General features: G+C 32.4%; 2 protein-coding genes across 2 annotated transcripts in view; one reads left to right on the top strand and one right to left on the bottom strand.

Moving 5' to 3' along the window:
• Adsl (adenylosuccinate lyase) overlaps window positions 1–18,792 on the bottom strand; it is a 40,878-nt gene extending 22,086 nt beyond the window's left edge. The window contains exon 1 of the mRNA XM_076117726.1: window positions 18,534–18,792. Coding sequence (XP_075973841.1) covers window positions 18,534–18,701 — 168 coding nt within the window. The 5' untranslated portion in view covers window positions 18,702–18,792. The remainder of the gene's footprint in view (window positions 1–18,533) is intronic.
• LOC142975072 (uncharacterized) lies at window positions 7,562–17,663 on the top strand. The gene is made up of 5 exons (XM_076117724.1): window positions 7,562–7,726; window positions 9,273–9,443; window positions 11,381–11,486; window positions 13,532–13,663; window positions 14,784–17,663. The coding sequence occupies exons 2-5, from the start codon at window positions 9,312–9,314 to the stop codon at window positions 14,927–14,929; spliced, it is 516 nt and encodes a 171-aa protein (XP_075973839.1). The 5' UTR covers window positions 7,562–7,726; window positions 9,273–9,311; the 3' UTR covers window positions 14,930–17,663.
• Window positions 18,793–19,272: the final 480 nt, after the last annotated feature.

Raw genomic sequence — 19,272 nt, 5'->3', positions numbered from 1 at the left:
CAACCTACATCTAACAATTCAACTCGTGCACAGTAACTTTGCCGGTGACACCTCTCCCTTTCATCTAATTTGTAGTTATTTACCAACGTGACGTCATAGTACCATCGGCAAACGTTTTTGGAACGAGATATAACAGTAGTTGACATTACCGACGCACGCCGTACTCCGGCTAACTGTAGCCTAGTAAAGGGACAGCCATTAGTATTGAAAGTAGGTAGCTGTTTATGCTTATCTTTTGTTAAGTTAACTCGTAGATTATGCAGCCTGTATTTTCACTTGACGGCATTGTGTGTTATGTTTATGTCACATATTTCTTTAGAAGACTCAAACCTTTATTTTCATTGCACAGTTTCAGAGAAAGTCGAATCATTCTCAACTATGTATTCTCTTTTCTTGCATTTTGTTTGCAATTCGTAAATCTATTATACGGATTCTAAGCGCTCTTGAACTAATACTTAACTTTACACACTACTATCCTACTATTAACAAAGGGTATAGTTCCCGAACTGAGGAAAGAGTTAGGCTCTGAGTCCATCACCCTGCCCAATTGCAAGTGCCTCTAAAGATAATCAAAATATTTCTCCCTGAATAATAAGCTCGTAATATGCTTAAAAATGTCGTAGTTTACCATTATAACTGTCAAAACTGCTCCCTACTATAGTGCGTGTTTATGATACAGTTATAATACCACGCATACGTCTATTGTTGTTTACATAATTACATGTGAGCAGCACTGGCTTGTACTACTGAGTAACAAAGTAGTATTTAAAACAATACTTACTAAGTTACTAACCATAACATCATACATACATAATATCACCACTTTTTCTCATGGACAGAGGAAAAATAAAGAGCCTCGTGCTATCTCTACATACATATTTATTTTGCTATTTATTTAGATTTCGACTACTGTAACGTCGCGATTTTGACTGAATTTGAATTTTCAATCCTTTTTCCTATGTCTCGCATGAGACAATTTATGTAATTCTGTCTCACTTTACGCGGATTAGGTTCAATATTCTGCCTCCGATAGTATAATAGTAAAAAGACACATAAAGCGCTTTATATGCGCGTTTACACTTTTTGAAGATTAAAATATCTTTTTCTCCGCTTCTACTTTTGGTTTGATGCGTCTTTTTAACTATCGGGGCAGTATTAGCCACAAATAACCGAAATCTATGAACATAGTATTAAATATACTAAGTTACCTAAAGATTTGCACTCCTTTCAAAGACTCCCGTTTTACAAAACATCAATTAATCTTGCTTTAACGGCTTACAAACATATCCACCGGTTATAAGTACTACGCAATAACAACTTTAAGCATAATAGCAAACACGTAACACAATAACACAATATTTTTATGTCTTACTGACATAAGAACAAGGCTAGGTCAGATATAGGTCAGACAATAGGTTTTGCCAAGCACAATGCCCTATTTCTGGGGTTATGGGGCTTCTTGGCCGCATTTTGCCATAACCCATATACGATTGCCAATTTTAATATAGACCAGCTTTACTTTAATATGGGAAGTTTTGCAGCTTCAAAACAATGTACTTTGATAATAATTTTCTTCATATAAAAATGCTCTAAGATGTCTGAGATATTAGAATGTTTTGATGGTTGAAGCATCGTCTGCAAGTGCTAATTGTATTATGTATTGCTTCCCGTATTATACTGGAATAAATTAACATATTATTTATGTTGCAACTAAGGTTGGAATTATAGCAAGATATTTCGTTATAAAACTAACATAACATATGTACGTATGAACGCACTATGCTGTTTCTGGAGAAAACGGACAAACGTTCCAGCATTTTCCCACTTTTACTGCTACCGAAAACCAGACTGATTTATCAACAATTACATACTTTTAGACTTTTACGTCAATAATTTGCCATAAAAACCTTCAGGTAATAAAAGTTAAACTAGCAGTAGATTATATTGATTTAGGTAAATAATAACAAAATATTGTTAACTAGTCATTTAGCATAAAGCATATACCTACTACACGAAGCAGGTAGGCATATTTCAATACAACAGATTTTGAAATCCAGCAGCAACAATATGCATAACAAAACATAACCTGCACGATGCAACAGAACAAACAGTCATAACGTTCGTGTCTTAGCAAATTTACTTAACCCGTTTATACACCGGCCATTATGAGGAGCCCTGTCTATACACATTAGTGTTACAATCTTGTAATAAAAGCAGGTCGTGTCATTCAACAAATAGGTCAGAGTAGTAACAGGCTGAGCGGCGAACGCACCCCGTGACGCAGGCAGGTTGGCGCCAAAACTCGCGACAAAATGGCGCCGAGACGCCCAGTTGGCGGGACTTTGCGTTTAGTTATATTAACAACGGAGATAATATTGTGCTTTATATGTGTATTTCGAATGCAATGATAACAATTGAGTTGACGAAAACAAAGAATGTCAAAGAACTTCTTAAGTTAAAGTAATTTATAGAAAAACATTAAAAATGAAAATGCAGCTAAAGCGGAAAGGATTTTCTTAAGATCTCTAAGTATTTTCATGGACACTTAAGTTAACTTTTCTTTTTACTTAAAAATATGCATTTGAAATACGTCAAAATATTCTCAATATGGTCTGTCGCGTATTGGTAAGTAATTGGCACAAAACAATGGCCCATACTGGCCGCGTCTAACAACACAAGCCCGAGAACTCATTGTTTGTATCACACACGTTCTGCCCTCACCAGTAAACTCTCGGTTATGGTCTAATATTTCATTTATATGCACCGTACGAGACTTTGCTATAAAAATAATTTATTTTAGGTTAACTTGAGCTCTTGTTTTCATATTGAGTTGTTAAAGTCAAGGATTCTGTTGTAAACAAGATTTAACTTTATTTACCTATATTATAATAACTTCTGTTCACGAGTTCGCTAAACAAAATAACCCCGAGTAATAAGTGTACTACGTGTTAATACAGATAATAAACTATCTGTGTAGTAAATTTTATCGAAATTCATTCAGTAGTTTGATTGAAAGTGTAAGAAACAAAAGAATATATACATCTATCCGCACAAACTTTCGCAATTATTATATTAGTCGGATTTACCAACTACCTACTATGTTGAAGGGATTTTTCGGTTTATTCCCGCAGTAATTATTAAGTTAATTATATAATTAGGTTCTTATTGTAATAACCCGTTAATCCCCGCATAATATTAGACAATAGGTATGCATTTCAATTATATAATTTAAATAATATGGCATATAAAAGAAGCTTCTAGAATATGTAACAATAATGCGTATAGCTATTGTTTATTAACAATTCTACGCAACGCAATAACATATTATGGATACTAAAATAACTGATCAATACAATGATACTGATCTATATACGAGTAAAATATTACATCATGGTATAAACCTACATACATGTATGTTATTTATATGTAGGTACAAAAAAAATCTTTAAGTGTATTATGAAATATCTTTATTTTACATTTTAAGCTGATTGTGTATGATTTTCTCTAACCTATGGACTAACTTTTAATAAACTTTTTGGGTACTAGATTAAGTTGATGGTTCGACACCTTTCAGAATGTCGATGGGCATCTCAAAATTCCTGGACTTTCAGCTTTAATAAAAATGTAGTTTGATCTTCAATTGTGGTCAATCAATGCTTTCTACGAAAAGGATCTAAGATACAGCCATATATCACGCGGAAGACATTACAGGCAAAATCTAGTTGGAAATATACACAATATAGAGCAGCAAAACGTCAGGTATTATGAATATGAGTCACAAATGATTTTCCCGTTTACCAACAGGTGTAGTACGACGTAATTGTTACTCAGTACTGGCCTTGTATATTATATCATGGCCATCATCAAGGTCGAATATGAAAAAAAAAATATTGTCGTTGATTTAAATGACACCTCCATAGGTTTTATTAATTAGTTTTTATTTTATGTCACGACATAAAAAGGTTCTTATATAGTTTCAATAGACTTAATGAATGAATCTTTTCTATCAAACAGTTGGAGTGACGTTAAGTGAGTAAACTCTTTAGTAAAGTAAGCAACCTTTAGCACGAATGTTAAACGGATGGGTGACAGCTTTGTGCACAAGATCTGACGTCCGTTTCTTAGCGTAAAAAAATCGTTTTAGACAGCATTGTTGCTTTATTCACCAACGCGACCGAAGTGTGGTTGGTTCATTTAGCAAGTGCCGTCCTTTTCACCTATAGGGAAACTTTAGATAGCGTCCTGCGGTACCAAAGTTACCCTGATTAATGCCGGTGGTTGCAATCGAGGATGGTTTTAGTCAGTAGAAATACAACATAACTCGATTTCTAGCTCCTGTGAGAAGCGGGTAAATATAAGAAGATCTCCGCCTTGTTAAAAAAAGACGTATATTTTTTTAACGGGACGTAAAAAGTCAGTTCCGGTTGTAACAGTTACTACTTGAACTACTTAAATAATAAACACAACGAAAAGGAGACATCAAAATTAATTTAAATAATTAAAATGACTAATAAAGTCATGTGTCATACTGTCAAAGTTATATTTTTAGTAAATCAAACATATTTGCTTTACTCATTAATTTTATTTAATGGTTTAGAAACACAATAGAATAGCATTACATTGATTGATATAGATATTTGTACAGTTAACATGAATTAATCAATGATAAAATCAGTTATAGCCTCTGGTTACACAAATACCGTTTCTATAAGAAGCTTGGACAATTAAACAACGAACTATCGGTATACTTCAATTTCGAAAAGGGCATATCTCACTTTATTAGACCTAATAATATGCCCTTTTCGAACTATACTCTCTATTTGAAGAGCCCTTGAGAAGTGTTAAGCTCGCCCTCTAAGAAAGAGTATCGTAACGTGGATTTCTATTAATAGGGGTCTTATCCAGATAGCTGTTCGTAAAATCTTACTGTTTATGATCAGAGAATTAGTAAAATATCAAAACAAACATTAATAGCCACTTATTTGCCGAAAATTGAGAATTAAATCTAAGCCAATATGTTTACGTATTGGTGAATACGTAAGAAAATCTATCGCATTGATAAAGAGTTCTAAATTGGTTACCATATCAGAAAACCTTAACCGAATTTAATTTCTTAGTACTTTATTTCACTTGAATGTTTCAAAGTGCGTCCCATAAAAACAATTCTTGTACAACATGACTCATGGCGGCTGAAACCATTGTTTTACAGTAATTACTCATATATTCTGACGACACAATCAATTACATATAATTCAGCTGTAAACAGACGCCATCTTGGATATTGACGTCTGAAATACAGGAAAATTTCAAGGGATTTTACTTATATTGCTCATTGTAACAAGTAACTCATGATAAAGGAGGTATAGCGACGATGTCTTAGGTATCTATTGTTTAAAAAATTACGGATTTTTTCTGTCCTGCCTTTTCTCCTGCAAGACTTTTTGTTGAATTCATTATTAGCCTATATTCTTCTCTGGGATAAAATTTTATTCTGAAATATTCAGCCATACTGACGCAAAAGACATCTTTACTAATATTGAAGATATAATTATATCAAGCTATAAAATTTACAATACTAAGAATGGTTTTAACTCAACGCTTGACAAATTTTACGTCGACGAAAGCATAAAACACAAACAACTCAATTACCTAATAAATAACAAAACACTAAAGTGTCAAATAAAGATCTCAAAATACCATATGTAATGTGTAGTATAGTTATAATTGTGCATAGTTATCGGTGGTGATCGCGATGCGTGCGAGCTCGCGCATGTGTGCAGTTATGCGCTCGCTTCTAGACCGGAAAACGCTAGAAAGTGGCTTTTCAATTTACGAATAGCTACATAATAAATACGTTTGAGCCAATCCAACGCGCACGTTGATGTTAAATCACATTTATGTTCCACTCTGATTTATATCCTGTTTCTAAATCCATTATTTTGAGAAAATGTTTGTTATAACTGCTGCATGCTGAGTTTTATTGAGACGCGACGGATTAACTTCAATTTTCTTATGTCATCTTTAGTAAGTCTGGTTAACTAAAGATGATTATGGATAGAATTTTGACTAGGCTTCGCATTGACACTCTGTTTCCATTACTTTGTCTAGTGACGAGACTAACCACTAAGTTTAGAAATTAAACAAAGGCGAAAACATTTTTGCGTACACATGTTGAATTGTTAAATTTTAAGTATGGAAAAATACTTTTAAATGTCTTATTGAATAGCTAGGAAATTATATGTAAGTATAAACGCATTTTCTACAGTGAATTAAACTAAAAAATATCAAATAAATAATGCAGTACAAGTGTTTAATGATTATTCATGTATATTTGATACGTATTGTGCGTATCAATCGTTTTTCACCGATTGACAGTTGCATACGATCATGCGTTTCTATAGTTTCTAGAAATACTTTATATTTAGTAAGCACCGTTTTAACAATACGACAATTTGAAATTTATAAAAGTAGTATAAGAAATAAAATGGTGTTTGTTTTGTAGAGCATGATCTTCGAATCTACCGGATCGATCGAAAAAATGTTTCACCATTAGAAATCTTAACTAAGTTAGTTGATTGATTCAGTTCAATGTACAGTCGCGGAATTTAATCACGGAAAATCATTCTAGTTATTATTCGTTAAATAAAAATATAATATTTGTCCCTAGCTAGTCCTATTTAGCATTGTCTAGTCTTAGGGAACTCCCTAGTATTTAGTCTTAGGTAATTCAAGTACTTATACAATTCAAATATAAGTATTAATATATTATGGTAATAAAAAATAACTGTTTAAAGAATCAAGTAGACCATAATACAACGGTAAAATAACGTTTAAATCAATAGACCGTCTTTACAGGATTTATTTGTAAAACTTGAGACGTCAGCCGTAAAATATGAAAGAAAACAGTTCCCTACAATAACAGTACAAATAACTCAGTGTTATTATTTAATAGATTATCATTATTTCGCAGTCGCACCGGTTAAAATAGTTATGATGTTCGTTGATTGTACGTGCACCAAAATAGAATTATCTTAAAAGCTTTAAGGGAACTATTTCGTAATGATATTTTGACGTTACAAGCTGAAAGGGTTATTGCATCACAACATTTTAACCTACAATATATAATTATGCAATTCGATTATTGTGTCTGCTCTTAAGATTTTCTTTTGTAGATATAGAAATTATATTGTGAAATACTAAAATCAATCGTCCTCAAAAATATTTATTTGTAGCGCTTGTAAAAAGTAGAGTAGACAAAGAAAAGTTGCAAGCAAAATAAAGTATCTTCAAGTTAACATTATCTATTTGCAATCATGTTTCCAAGAAATTAAACGGTAAAGTAAGATTTAGATATACAAACAGCTTCACAAATGAATGAAAGCTGTTTACTCATATGCTACGCATTACTACGCCACGGGTTCTACGGCCCAGTGGCCACTACACGTAGATCTCCCATGGCTCCCCCATCGCACGTACGAAGGGCGACTTAAGGAAAAATAGAAGGACAGTCAGAGATCATTAGTTTATTTTCAAATGAAGCATAGAGGAGCGCCGATTGTCGAACGAGCGGTAGTCGCTCCGCGCCATACGTTGAACGCACTCGTGCCTGCACCGAGCTTAGTAAACACCGCGACATCGAAAGCGTCCACAATCTCGAAAATCGAAGTGCAAGTGATTAAAAAAATTGTGCGTTCATAAACCAAGGAGTTTTTAATTCCTGTTCTTGGTAAGAGGTTGTTTTATTTTATTTTTCGTTCGTGTTAACTGTTGAGTACAATTGTTAATTGCATTTAATGTTAGCTTATAGGTACCGGTTCCTGCTATAATTGTTACTAATCAGATTTTCTTTGTTGTAAATGCTTTTCCCGTTGACTGAATTTTGCAACAGGGGTTTAATAAGTCCATGTAAATATGTACAATTCAGTTATCTTATTACAGTTACAGGAATTACTAACCACATTTCCATAATCTTTTGTTAGGATCGTATCATTTTTGGACATTTCAACTTTTTTATTTTCAATTAATATTACAATTAATATGACATTAAAAATAATATTTTTATTTATATCATTTATACAGAAATAAGGCTTCAATAAATAGAATAATTACCGAAATACCCTAAAAGCGCGTAGCTGAAAGAAACAAAAAGGCTCTACTATTATATTTTCTATTTGTTTCTGTATAACAATTAGCATAAATTCCAACTACACAATAATTTTATTCTAGTGCGTTCTTAATTGTCGTGTTGGTAAAAAAATATTTGGTTTGAAAGCATAACGCGAGTTGCGTTCCGTTTCAGCGATTGGCATTCAGCTTGTTTATGATTTATGCATTGTCGTTGGCTGTACAACAACTTTTCTAATATTTAACGACACGTAATGCAACTCGTTGGTAATCATTGAATTAATTAACTTAATTTATGGCTCCAATTGAATGATTAACGTCATGATATTGTTAGGTGTTATTTACCGCTTATTATAAATTACAGTTATTTGTCTAAACACGCCATATTTATGTGAAAAGTAAAAATGGTATTATTAAATAGATGGAAAGTAAAGTATCCATTAATTCCATAACGATTTATTTTTATGTAAGTATTTACTAGGCCTTTCGTTAGCGTGTATACGTCTTTTTGAATACTTCACATTATTTGTAGTTACAGTTTTTTTTTAATAAAATGAGTCACAATTTTGAACTAGGTGTGCTTGAGGATAAAATATGTGATACAATAATAGTAAAATGTCAGTATCACGCGAACTATAACGACGTAATTATGGTCATTACATGGTGTAATGCATATAATACTAAATTATCAAACCATATAAACACCTGATATTGCCGTAAAGCAAAGCTTCCGCGTGCCATAAGCGTAGTTCTAATTACCCTGACTCATAATTTTGGCAAATTTTGTATAGAACTTACATAATTTACTTTTTAATGTATATATTTACCTATAAAATTATACTCTACATTTTCTTTTAGTTTTGGTAACTGGGAAACCTACGTATATACAACGTGAACTGTTTTTATTTCTTTGGAAATTAACATAAAAAATATATCACGATATTGTTTTTTGCTTGTCAAGACATTGTTAGCGATCATAAAAAGTTAAATAAGATATCTATGAGTTGTATGAATAGAAATAGAACAGTAATTTGAAATCCGAAAAAATAGAGCTTATACTGCCAGTCCTTTTTAATGTCTATACAATTTTTGAACTGGTAATATTTTTAAAGAAAATCAAAATTATATTTTTTAACGTGTTCTATTAGGTTTCGGAGTACGGGGGTGGCGCTCGAGTAGTGTGGGCCATGTCGGCGGGCGACCGAGAGGCTGAGGCGCAGGCCAAGAAGGGCGATGAGGCTGCCTCTAACGACAGGGACAGCAGGGCCGCGGCTGCTCTCAAGCAGTACTGGTGCGTGGGACTTAGAGCCCTTGAGCTGGTAAGTTATATTTGAAGATAAGGGTTTAAATAAGGCAACTTTTGGGGTTCAAAGTATCCCTCCATTTTGGATTGCTGGATTAGTCTAGACTGGTGATTGGTAGTTGTATTGTTTCATAATACGATGTACATAGAATTTAAGATACGAATGTGGAGCCCGCTACAGTATATTGCTTGATGAACGTTTAGCAAGTAAATAAGTCAAACAGGATTTTCAAAATAATTTTGTATTAAGCCCGGAGCAGAATATTGGACTGTGAATATTTAGCAAGTAATCAAATCAAACAGGATTTTGTAAAATAACTCCAGAATTAACATTACATTAGAGCTCAGAAATGCAAAAAGACTATCTAACACTATAAAGATATTAAACATCAAAATAAATACATAACGACGCAAAGCAAACGCAACAAATCAATTAACCAACTATTCTGGAAGTTAGAAATAATCGTAAAATCAATAGAAACGGAGTCGATAATCGCGAAGCACGATGGTAATTACTTGCAATAGCGTATGGCTAGTATGGGAACTGAGCATGCGATCAAACTAAGACATGTTAATTTGTACCATGATGTACACGGCCTTGGAGTCAAAGAGCTCCTTGTATCCTGTAATGAAACATTAAGGACACGTCAGCGTGATTATTGACGATTACATGATGAAATTAGTACATTACTTTGTGAATTAGGTACATACCAAAACGGATTGAAAAGCGAATTTGAAAAAAAATCTTTGAAGAAAAAGTTATGTCAAGTCAAAAGCTAGCTGCTGAACTAGAAAACCTTACGGAAAATGGTAATATCCTGAACTACAGAAAACTAATTACAGTTTACTTGACAAAAATAAATAACATATTTTGTCTATTGGAATCGATTTATATACCTATATAAGTAGGTATTTATGGGTCCTTACCCAGGAGTTTACTAAGGAATTTATATCAGAAAGGTCGAATGGTATCGACTAAAAGTACCTGTAAATAAAATATTTATAAACAAAGTGACAAGATCTACAGGACAGAAATAAAGTTAGATCCAAAATTCTAGATAAAACAAAGTAATGATACTATATGGACGTATTGGTAAAGCAAACAAGTATGAAAGAATGTAAGCAATCGTAACAAACAATACACAGGAATTGTTTAGCGGAATTCATTGAACAATTTTGTTGTTTATGATCAAGCCGGGATTCTCAAAACACATACATCCGCACAAACGAACGACAAATAAAAACCTAAGTTTAGCAATTTAATAATTGCCGGATACCAGACGTTATCCTTCATATTATTATCTAACTTAAAAGAACAAAAGTTAATATCATTAACGTCTAAAGTAGCAAAGTTTTCTATTTCAATCATGAAATCAATCACCTAACCAATGTCATCTAAATAACAAGCAGAATAAAGCATAATAAAAATGATGGCCACGTTTTATAAAATTATAAATCATATAACGGTTGAGGCTAACCAAACGATGCGTGAAAGTGTAAACTTGGTAATAATAGTTTTACGAAGACGCCTGTGGTATTGGAAAAGCATCGCTTGTGGTATTCAAGAATAACCAAAAGGAGAAAACACAATACTAACTACCTACGGACACTTTCACTCAAACACTTGTCTAAATGCTCTGAAGTTTTTATTCAGCTACGTGAGCTTCATTACTAATGTACGGAATGCTAAAAAATGATTAAATTCGCAATTTGTAATACTAAACAAGAAGAGGAAAACGATAGGAATAGAAAAAAGTATCGCGTGTTTCGACGACTGATGCCTATATCGAAAGATACTTTCATTTCATCTAAGAATCTTACGTTTTGTACCTGCACGGTACTAATAAGGTTCTAATAAGACAACAGTACAGTTTAGAATGTTCCATTCCATTTGAATTCTAGAACAGACCGGATATCCATAAACGTTTCCATCAACCGCCATTTTATTTACAGATAATAGCAGTGATCGCTATCGGCCTAATTGTGGGTGCCCTCTATTCCCCTCAAGTAGTGCAGTCGGACCATAGACACATTGCTGTCATCTATTCAGCATACTCCAGTAAGTAACAACACTACCTTCTACGTTTAAACTATCAACCGTTTAAAAATTCAATCGGAACTAAACAACTTTTTTTAGAATGCTCTTTATGACAAACAAAATATGCCTCTACGCAATGGTGCGTTACTGAATGAAACACTTTTTTAGACATTGTATTGTGTTGTAACCATTCTTCCGTATTACATGCCTTCTTTGCTAGTTTTTTGGGTAACCACCAAATATTATGACAAAAAGACTTGCAGCTAAAACCATGACCCGATTCGTCTCAATGGAATTTGTTCTAATCTTTCAATTTAACAATTGCCGCTGAATCGATTGTTACATTTCATGGCCGATCAGCTAACAAATCTACAAGCTGTGACAATTAAATAATTAGCTAAATGATGTATGCGATGGAATCGCTATCGTACAGATAAAATCTTTCTTTGTGGGACTCGATTGAAACTAGTACAAAGATTTTTAACAAACTATTGACAGTGTTACTTCATACTAAGGTTCAAGGTTTCCGATTTCTCATTAACTTGACCTGCTGTTAAGTTTTTAGAACATTGTTAATTATTTTTTTTTAATTAGATGCGTGGTAAATCACATTATTAACCCCCAAAGTTTACGTTTTGAATGTTAGTGGTAGTCATTTTCCACTTGGACGAGTCTGTTCTATTGTCGTTTTAGTGTCAATGCTCGTTTTTAACCAAATGGCCTTCGTAAAGTTATTGTAACACAATTTTAGACGAAAATAATAGATTGATGAACAGAAAAAGTGCTAAAAAAAGTGAATTTGTCGTAACTTTAATGCGACCGTAAAAAAAATTGTTATAATTTTCTATCAAACCTAATTATATAAATACATATTTATTATGTTATAATAAATCATGTCAGTTTCACTAGTCAAGTGTACAATCGGTTTCATTGAACTTTGTATGTGAAAGTGAAACCTGTAAACACTTGTAAACGTAAACCGTCAACCGTAAACCGATTTACGATAACTTCCTCGATTCCATGTCGATGCACTCGATTTATTGTGCACGACACCATCCGTTCTTTTTTTCACATTCTTCTATCGAATGCAATTGGCTATGGCTTTCTACAAAACATTGTATTGAAATTGGGTCAAAATAAACAAATCTTTTGTATTTATCACGTGTAATTTCTTAAATTGATGCACTTATGACCGATTTCTGAGGCACATTTAGCGGTAGTTTATCTGTTCAATAGCGTTTAAGATCATTTAAAAATTACAGTTTGAATAGATAAACTACCGCTAAATGTACTTCAGAAATCGGGGGTAAATGTTTCTTTTAAAAGCCTTGGAAACTATTGTGATTAAAATTTCCTAAGATAAGGATTAAATACCGTTTCACACGCACCTCTGAAAGTTTCCATCCGTTTTTCATTAGGGTCAAACAATCAATTGTTTTGAAACTTACAACAAAGTGGTAATCGTAAAAAGATTGATTAAAATAATTAGATGTAATGACCGGTTTACTTATTAACTTGATTTTATTCAATCAATCTGTAAAGAGCCGACATAGTAATTGGTTGTATATTTTTTATACGAGCTCAATTTAAGCGCAAGTTTCTAAAATCATTTCCGAAGGTACTTCAGATACAGTGTTGGTAATTTATTTTGAACTACCAATTTGTTAACGATTCGGAGTATTCGGTATGCAGTTAAACAGTAGATAAGTGGTAGATGCTTTAAAAAGTATGGCTAAAAACATTGTTGAGTTCTCTGACTTCGATACTTTAACTGTAACTCGTACTCTAGTTGTTACGAATGAAATGTGTCACTGATATGATAGGAGCCTATTTATATTTAATTGACAATAACTAAAACTATACCAGCATATATCAAGAATGAAGAGGTAAAACATTTTTTTTAAGAACACGGCACATTCATTCCCTTAATACGTTGAAGCGACTTGTATTTTTAGAGACTCTTTGCGAAAACTCTCTTCATATTTTCCGATTGTATGTTAACAACATTGTACGGTTGCTTTCTTCGTGTTATGACAATGTATGTTAACAATATAACTTGTACTTAGGCTTCATCATCATAACGGGCGTGTTGATAATCGCGAGGCTGTTCGGAGAGTCGGCGGGATGGAGGACGTCCATCGGCTTCTCTGTGCTTGGCGTTATCATGTTCACCGCCGCTGCTGCCGTCATCTTCTATGGTGAGTACACACCTTTATTTAACAACTAACTTATGTCCGTCATTATTTTTGTTAACAAAAGTAGCATTAATGTCTTTTCTAGCAACTAAGTAGCGCCTAACCGGCTAGCCCCGGTTAAATCCAAATTTCTGCCATTTTAGTGTGAAAGAATGACAAACAAACAAAGAAATCTGGAGATTTCCAGCAATGTACTGATTCCTGAAAAGTTTCTAATTTACATTCTACTTAAATTCTACTTGTGATGTGAACATCGAATATATTTTGTCTGGGCCAACTTGATGGACGTCCTTTCTCCTTATTACGTCTAATGTATTCATAAGAATGCAATCCACAATGTATTCAAGAAAACCAATCCATCGGTAATCCAGTAATTTCCATGATCAGTTGTCCAGTAGAGCGTGTATGAATACTTCGACATGAATACATGTTCCAAAACTGGTCTTGCACATACATGAAGAATGTTCAAATATGTGCACTACTGATTATACAAATAGTTTGTGTAATTATGTAAGTGCTATGCTATGCTCTATGCGATTAAACTTCACTTAAAACACACTAAGACGATGTCAATAAAACGTAAACTGTTCAACGTATTACCCGTCCATTTTTAAAAAGTACCGTATTTTCAAATATTTATTCAACTGGTTCTTCTTTGAAATATTTGGACGAAGATCGTCGAAAACGATAACTAAAGTCTGATAGGAATATCAAAATAAAAAGTTGCATTCAAGTTTCTAGTCACAGATATTTGTAAAGTAATAAATAATATAATTAATATGCGCAATACACCTAAGTGCCCACCAGGCGTATAAGGCGGGCCTTGGCGTTGTCTATTTAAAAGTATAGACAATTAGTCTATGGGGAGTGATGTGCGGCACAACTTCCGTTCCTTTCTAGTACAACTTATGTTTTAAAATGAATCGATTGTTGTAAGTGCAGATAAAGATACTTTGAAAGACAAGAATGTACTCTATTTAAAGATAACAGGTTTTTGTTTTGGGAGTATATACCTGATACCATTAACGAATTTCAAATACCTAGGTACATTTTCAACCTGCCTAGTGTATATGGTTACAGGGATATAGATTTATTTCTTAAAAATAACTTTCTTTTTTTACAGATTGGCACAGGTCTTACTACGCGAACTTACGCCCGAACAAGCAAGCATACGACCTGCTTATATCTTCTGGAGTATTCGCCGTTATAGAAGTAGTGGTGTTCCTTGTTCATGCCTTCATTACTTTTAGGGAAGAGGCCGACTATTAAAATAAAATATGACTGTTTTTCTCTAGCAACTATTAGGCAGCTTGTAAAATATTCTTATATATCTGTGCTCTTATTTCCAATGGTGTATTACTTTAAATATTTATATTATTATAACACTTTAGTTTTTCACGTCCCGTTGTTAGCCGACATAATCCAAGATCTTTTATAATTAGTTAAATTTAAGAGTAATATAATTTGTTATTATTAAGTTTTATCACGTAATATTGTAGTTAAAGTTAAGTGTATATAGAACATTGAAACGTTGCCCATAAGGGTAGCTATCATTTTGAATCAACATTGCCCTCAGCAGTAGCTAAAGAAATGAAACATATTTTGATTACAGGCAACTATTTTTAATTATTTAAACCATTTAATATTTTGGCATCTATTTTTTGCAATAAACATAAATGATCGGCAACTATTTTCAGAAACAAAAACACAACATGGCAACTATTTTGAAAAATTAACAACAATTCGGCATCTTTTTTTATCTTGAGCCATTAAACAGGCAGCTCATATTTTGTGGCATTAAATAATCCGGCAACTTTCTTTTTCGGCAGGATACATATTTCGGCAGTTATTTTAAATCAAAACAGTCTATTTTATTTTAATATACAAAGGCAGAAAAACTTCAATTAAATAAGGATAATTATTATTATAAAATCGGCAGCCTTCTGGCAGTTATTTTTATTTGTAATATTTTATAATTTGAGTGTAAGTGGCAGCTTATTTACTTACTCAATTATAAAATATAGGCATCTACTTTTTGTATTTTAATTAAGATTGGCAGGCTATTTCTTATTTTAATAATTTTGGCGGCTATTTTCTTTAAGAAAAATATTTATCGATTTAATTTTTAGTTGATATTTTTTAGTTTTTAAGATGGCAGTTTCTTTTTTTATATCAGGCAGCTTATTTGCTACAGCTACTCTACACATAATATTTAAAATGCAGCTAGTTACGAATTAAATCAAAGGCCTTATTATTGCCGACTTTACGAAATAAGTATTTGTATTAAAATAAAAATATTTGTTTGACTAAGTGTTGGTGGTAATGTAAGTTGCCTTAAAATAATACTACTGTTACTAGTGGTAAGGTTCTTCAAACTGTTTATTTCGAAAAAATGTTTTCACTGCAGCTTTAGGCAGCTTATTTCACGGCAGCTAGAATAACAATCTGTTGTTCTTCCTAGTAAATTACAGCTATTATCCAAAAACATAGGAAGTTTACGGCAGATATGATTTAAAACTGTTTAAAATATTTTGTCCTCTGGTAGCTATCAGATAATCAGCTTTAATTTTTTATCCGTAAGGCAGCTAATCTTCAGTATTTTAGATAGGCAGCTAGAATAAAATAACGATAAAATATTAAGCTATATTAATAAGCAGCTATTTTAAACTTTTTTTTTTAGAGCAGCTTTTTTACTTTTTTTATTGAGATTATATTGGCATCTAAGGCAATTGAGCACGTTTTTTTAATTGTGTATTTTTGTTATTTCAATGCAGACATTTCGGCCGCAAGTGCAAGTGTAGGAATATAAATAAAATAATAAGAATGGTTGTTTTAGGTGTTATTGTGAATGGTATAGTCTTTTTAAGATTGGGATAGAAAGCTAGAGAATGTTAAATATAGGTTTTTGGTAAGTCAAATATATTTTCTTTATTTTTTATAAATTGGTTATAAATTATTGCTTGTTATATTTCGTTGCGTTATATTGTAGTTAGTTTTAAGTACTTTTGATTATATTTACTAAAACATTCCGCTGAAATCTTATTATAATCTAGTTTAAATTGCGTTAAGGTTAGACTTACCATATACGAAAAACTACAGATCCCATTTAAGATTGACTTAAGGAATTGATTTTAATTTCATTCAGAAGTAAGCGAACTTTTTTTACCATAATTTTATATAGTATTTTTCATCACGAATTATCAAGAAAAAAAATGAATCTTCGTCAATGGTAAGAATAACCTCTTTATCGATATAAGTAAAGCAAAACCACCGCAGATCTTTTTATTATTTAAGCAATTATTTCCAAGAATATCAAAAATATGCACATTCTTTAATACCTAATTTAATTTTACAGCGAAATTATTGTTTATAACGATCGTTAAGAACGCAAACGTACGTTATTTATTCGGATTATTAATAAGTTTATGTTATAAGTTATTTAGTTATATTTTGAAGGATAAACCAAAGCAGTAATCAGTATCCGTCCAGTGGTAGTTAAGTTTTCTCTATCGAACTCCGATATAATATATCTTTAGGACTCAAATCATAATATAACTTGAACTACACTGTCATGATCTGATTAATTTTATATTTTCGCATTAACATTTTCTTCTTATTATACTTTTTTATTCTTCTCTAAAATAAGAAACGTCACGAAAGTGTTATTCCAAATTGGTGTCTATAAAAAATAAGATTAATGAATATTTTTCGTCATCATAGGATTAGTTTAAGTTAAAATAATTCACGTTATTGCGCTACTTCGTGTTAATCACGTGGGTTGTGAAAATTAACATTAAGATATAAGATTTATAATGAACATGTAAATAAAAATGTAATAACTTATGTAACCGGCGCTAATGTTACCTTATTTAATCCCCATTTTTAATAACAACAAAAGGTACTCGCGTCACACACAAACTAAAACTCTGTTTCGATAAGTTAAATAATATAAAACTCATATAATATCTGTATTGTAACGATTTAATAAATAAATGCATAAAAATATTGTTTCATTTACATCCTGCCTACCTATTTATTTTATCAATACCACTACAACGGCTCAGCGGTTGAAATAGTCAACATGTTCTTATTGCTAAATTTTAATGTGGGTTGAGAATAGTTGTGATTAAGTTTAATTAGTGAAACCTTAACCACACAAAAAAAATAGATTCCTTCATTCATATTACAGATTAGGAAGAGATCATATCAAATTAAATCATTAGGTGAAGTGATAATCAACTTGCAGGTAGGTAGGTACCTACACGAATTTCATTGCTTATTCTAGGTAGATTGATAATTTTAAATTGTATTTTCTAAGTCTATCAGCAGTAAAATATAATAATAGGTACTATTTAACACTATTAGCCAAAAGAGAAGCATTGAACTTGACCTCAACAATAATAATAAGTTTATCAATAATCGAGGGTCAGTCAAGATATTCACATACACGTATGTTATAATTATCATAATAGTATCAACTACGTATAATAATTTCGAACCTATTATGATGTAATAGAACGTATTAAACTTATTAACTAACATGTCTTTAGTGTCAGAAAATTAACATTTTTTGGACCTTAACATACAATAGTATTTGGGCTTAAAAAGCGTAATTTACTCGTTTTCGGTAACTATTGCCCGAGGTTTCTCGTGAAATCAATATTCCGCTATACTAATATCTACAATAGCTGAAAAGACTTGGACTCAACATACGAATTTAGGTTGTTGATGGTTGTCAAACGCTATAAAAAAAAAACAACGTCATAAACAATTTTAATAACAAAATAACCTAAACTTTTGATTTTAAGACACTAAACTCTTTCCCATATATTTCCATGAGTATGCTATATTATTATGTAATGAATACGCTTACCTTTTCAGCTTTGGCTAGATAGATCCACAGTTTCCTCCAGGTCGAGAATTTCTTCTGGTCGCTGAAGTTGTATTGCATTTCCTTCGAAGCATAGCGGGTACTTAGCGGGGACCGGTAATTACAAAACTCGGAATTTTGTAATTCCACAGGAGCGTCGATAGAGACCATGTTTATCACAATTTTATTAGCTGAAGCAAGAGACTAAAAGCTGCTTGGAAACGTCAATAGCGGTTAACAGCTGACAGTTTAGTGAACATAACCTAACAACTCGAAGGTCAATCAATAGGCGGGAGAATTCAAGTCTGATAACAAGGTTATCAAAAGTGTTTGTTCAGTTTGTTGCATGACGAAACTTTAAATAACTTGTGACGAAAGTAGGGCGATTGTTATTATAGTGCATGATAGTGCAATCATTGTTACATCACTTTATAGGGTAGGTACCTACTCTGGTGATTGAAATTATTGCCCTTGTGAGCTCTAGAGCTACCTCAATCTGTATTGTCAACGTTGTCTTTACATGCAGCTTTCTCTAAAATAGAACGTAGAGTATTACAGTGATATCCAATTACCTACTTTTTATGGTTCTATACACAAAAGGGTACGAAACCCTAAAAAATACGAGTCGCACTTCGCCGGATTTATAGTTAGCTTCCTTCCTGGGTGGCGGCGCCGTCTAAGTCAACCTGATTCTGTGTGTAGCTCACCTCAGATATTATCTGCCTTTACCTATATTATGATT

This window comes from Anticarsia gemmatalis, chromosome 8 (assembly GCF_050436995.1).
Source record: "Anticarsia gemmatalis isolate Benzon Research Colony breed Stoneville strain chromosome 8, ilAntGemm2 primary, whole genome shotgun sequence".
Taxonomy (NCBI): domain Eukaryota; kingdom Metazoa; phylum Arthropoda; class Insecta; order Lepidoptera; family Erebidae; genus Anticarsia; species Anticarsia gemmatalis.
The sequence above is the reverse complement of the archived record's forward strand: the minus strand, read 5'-3'. Positions and strand labels throughout refer to the sequence as shown.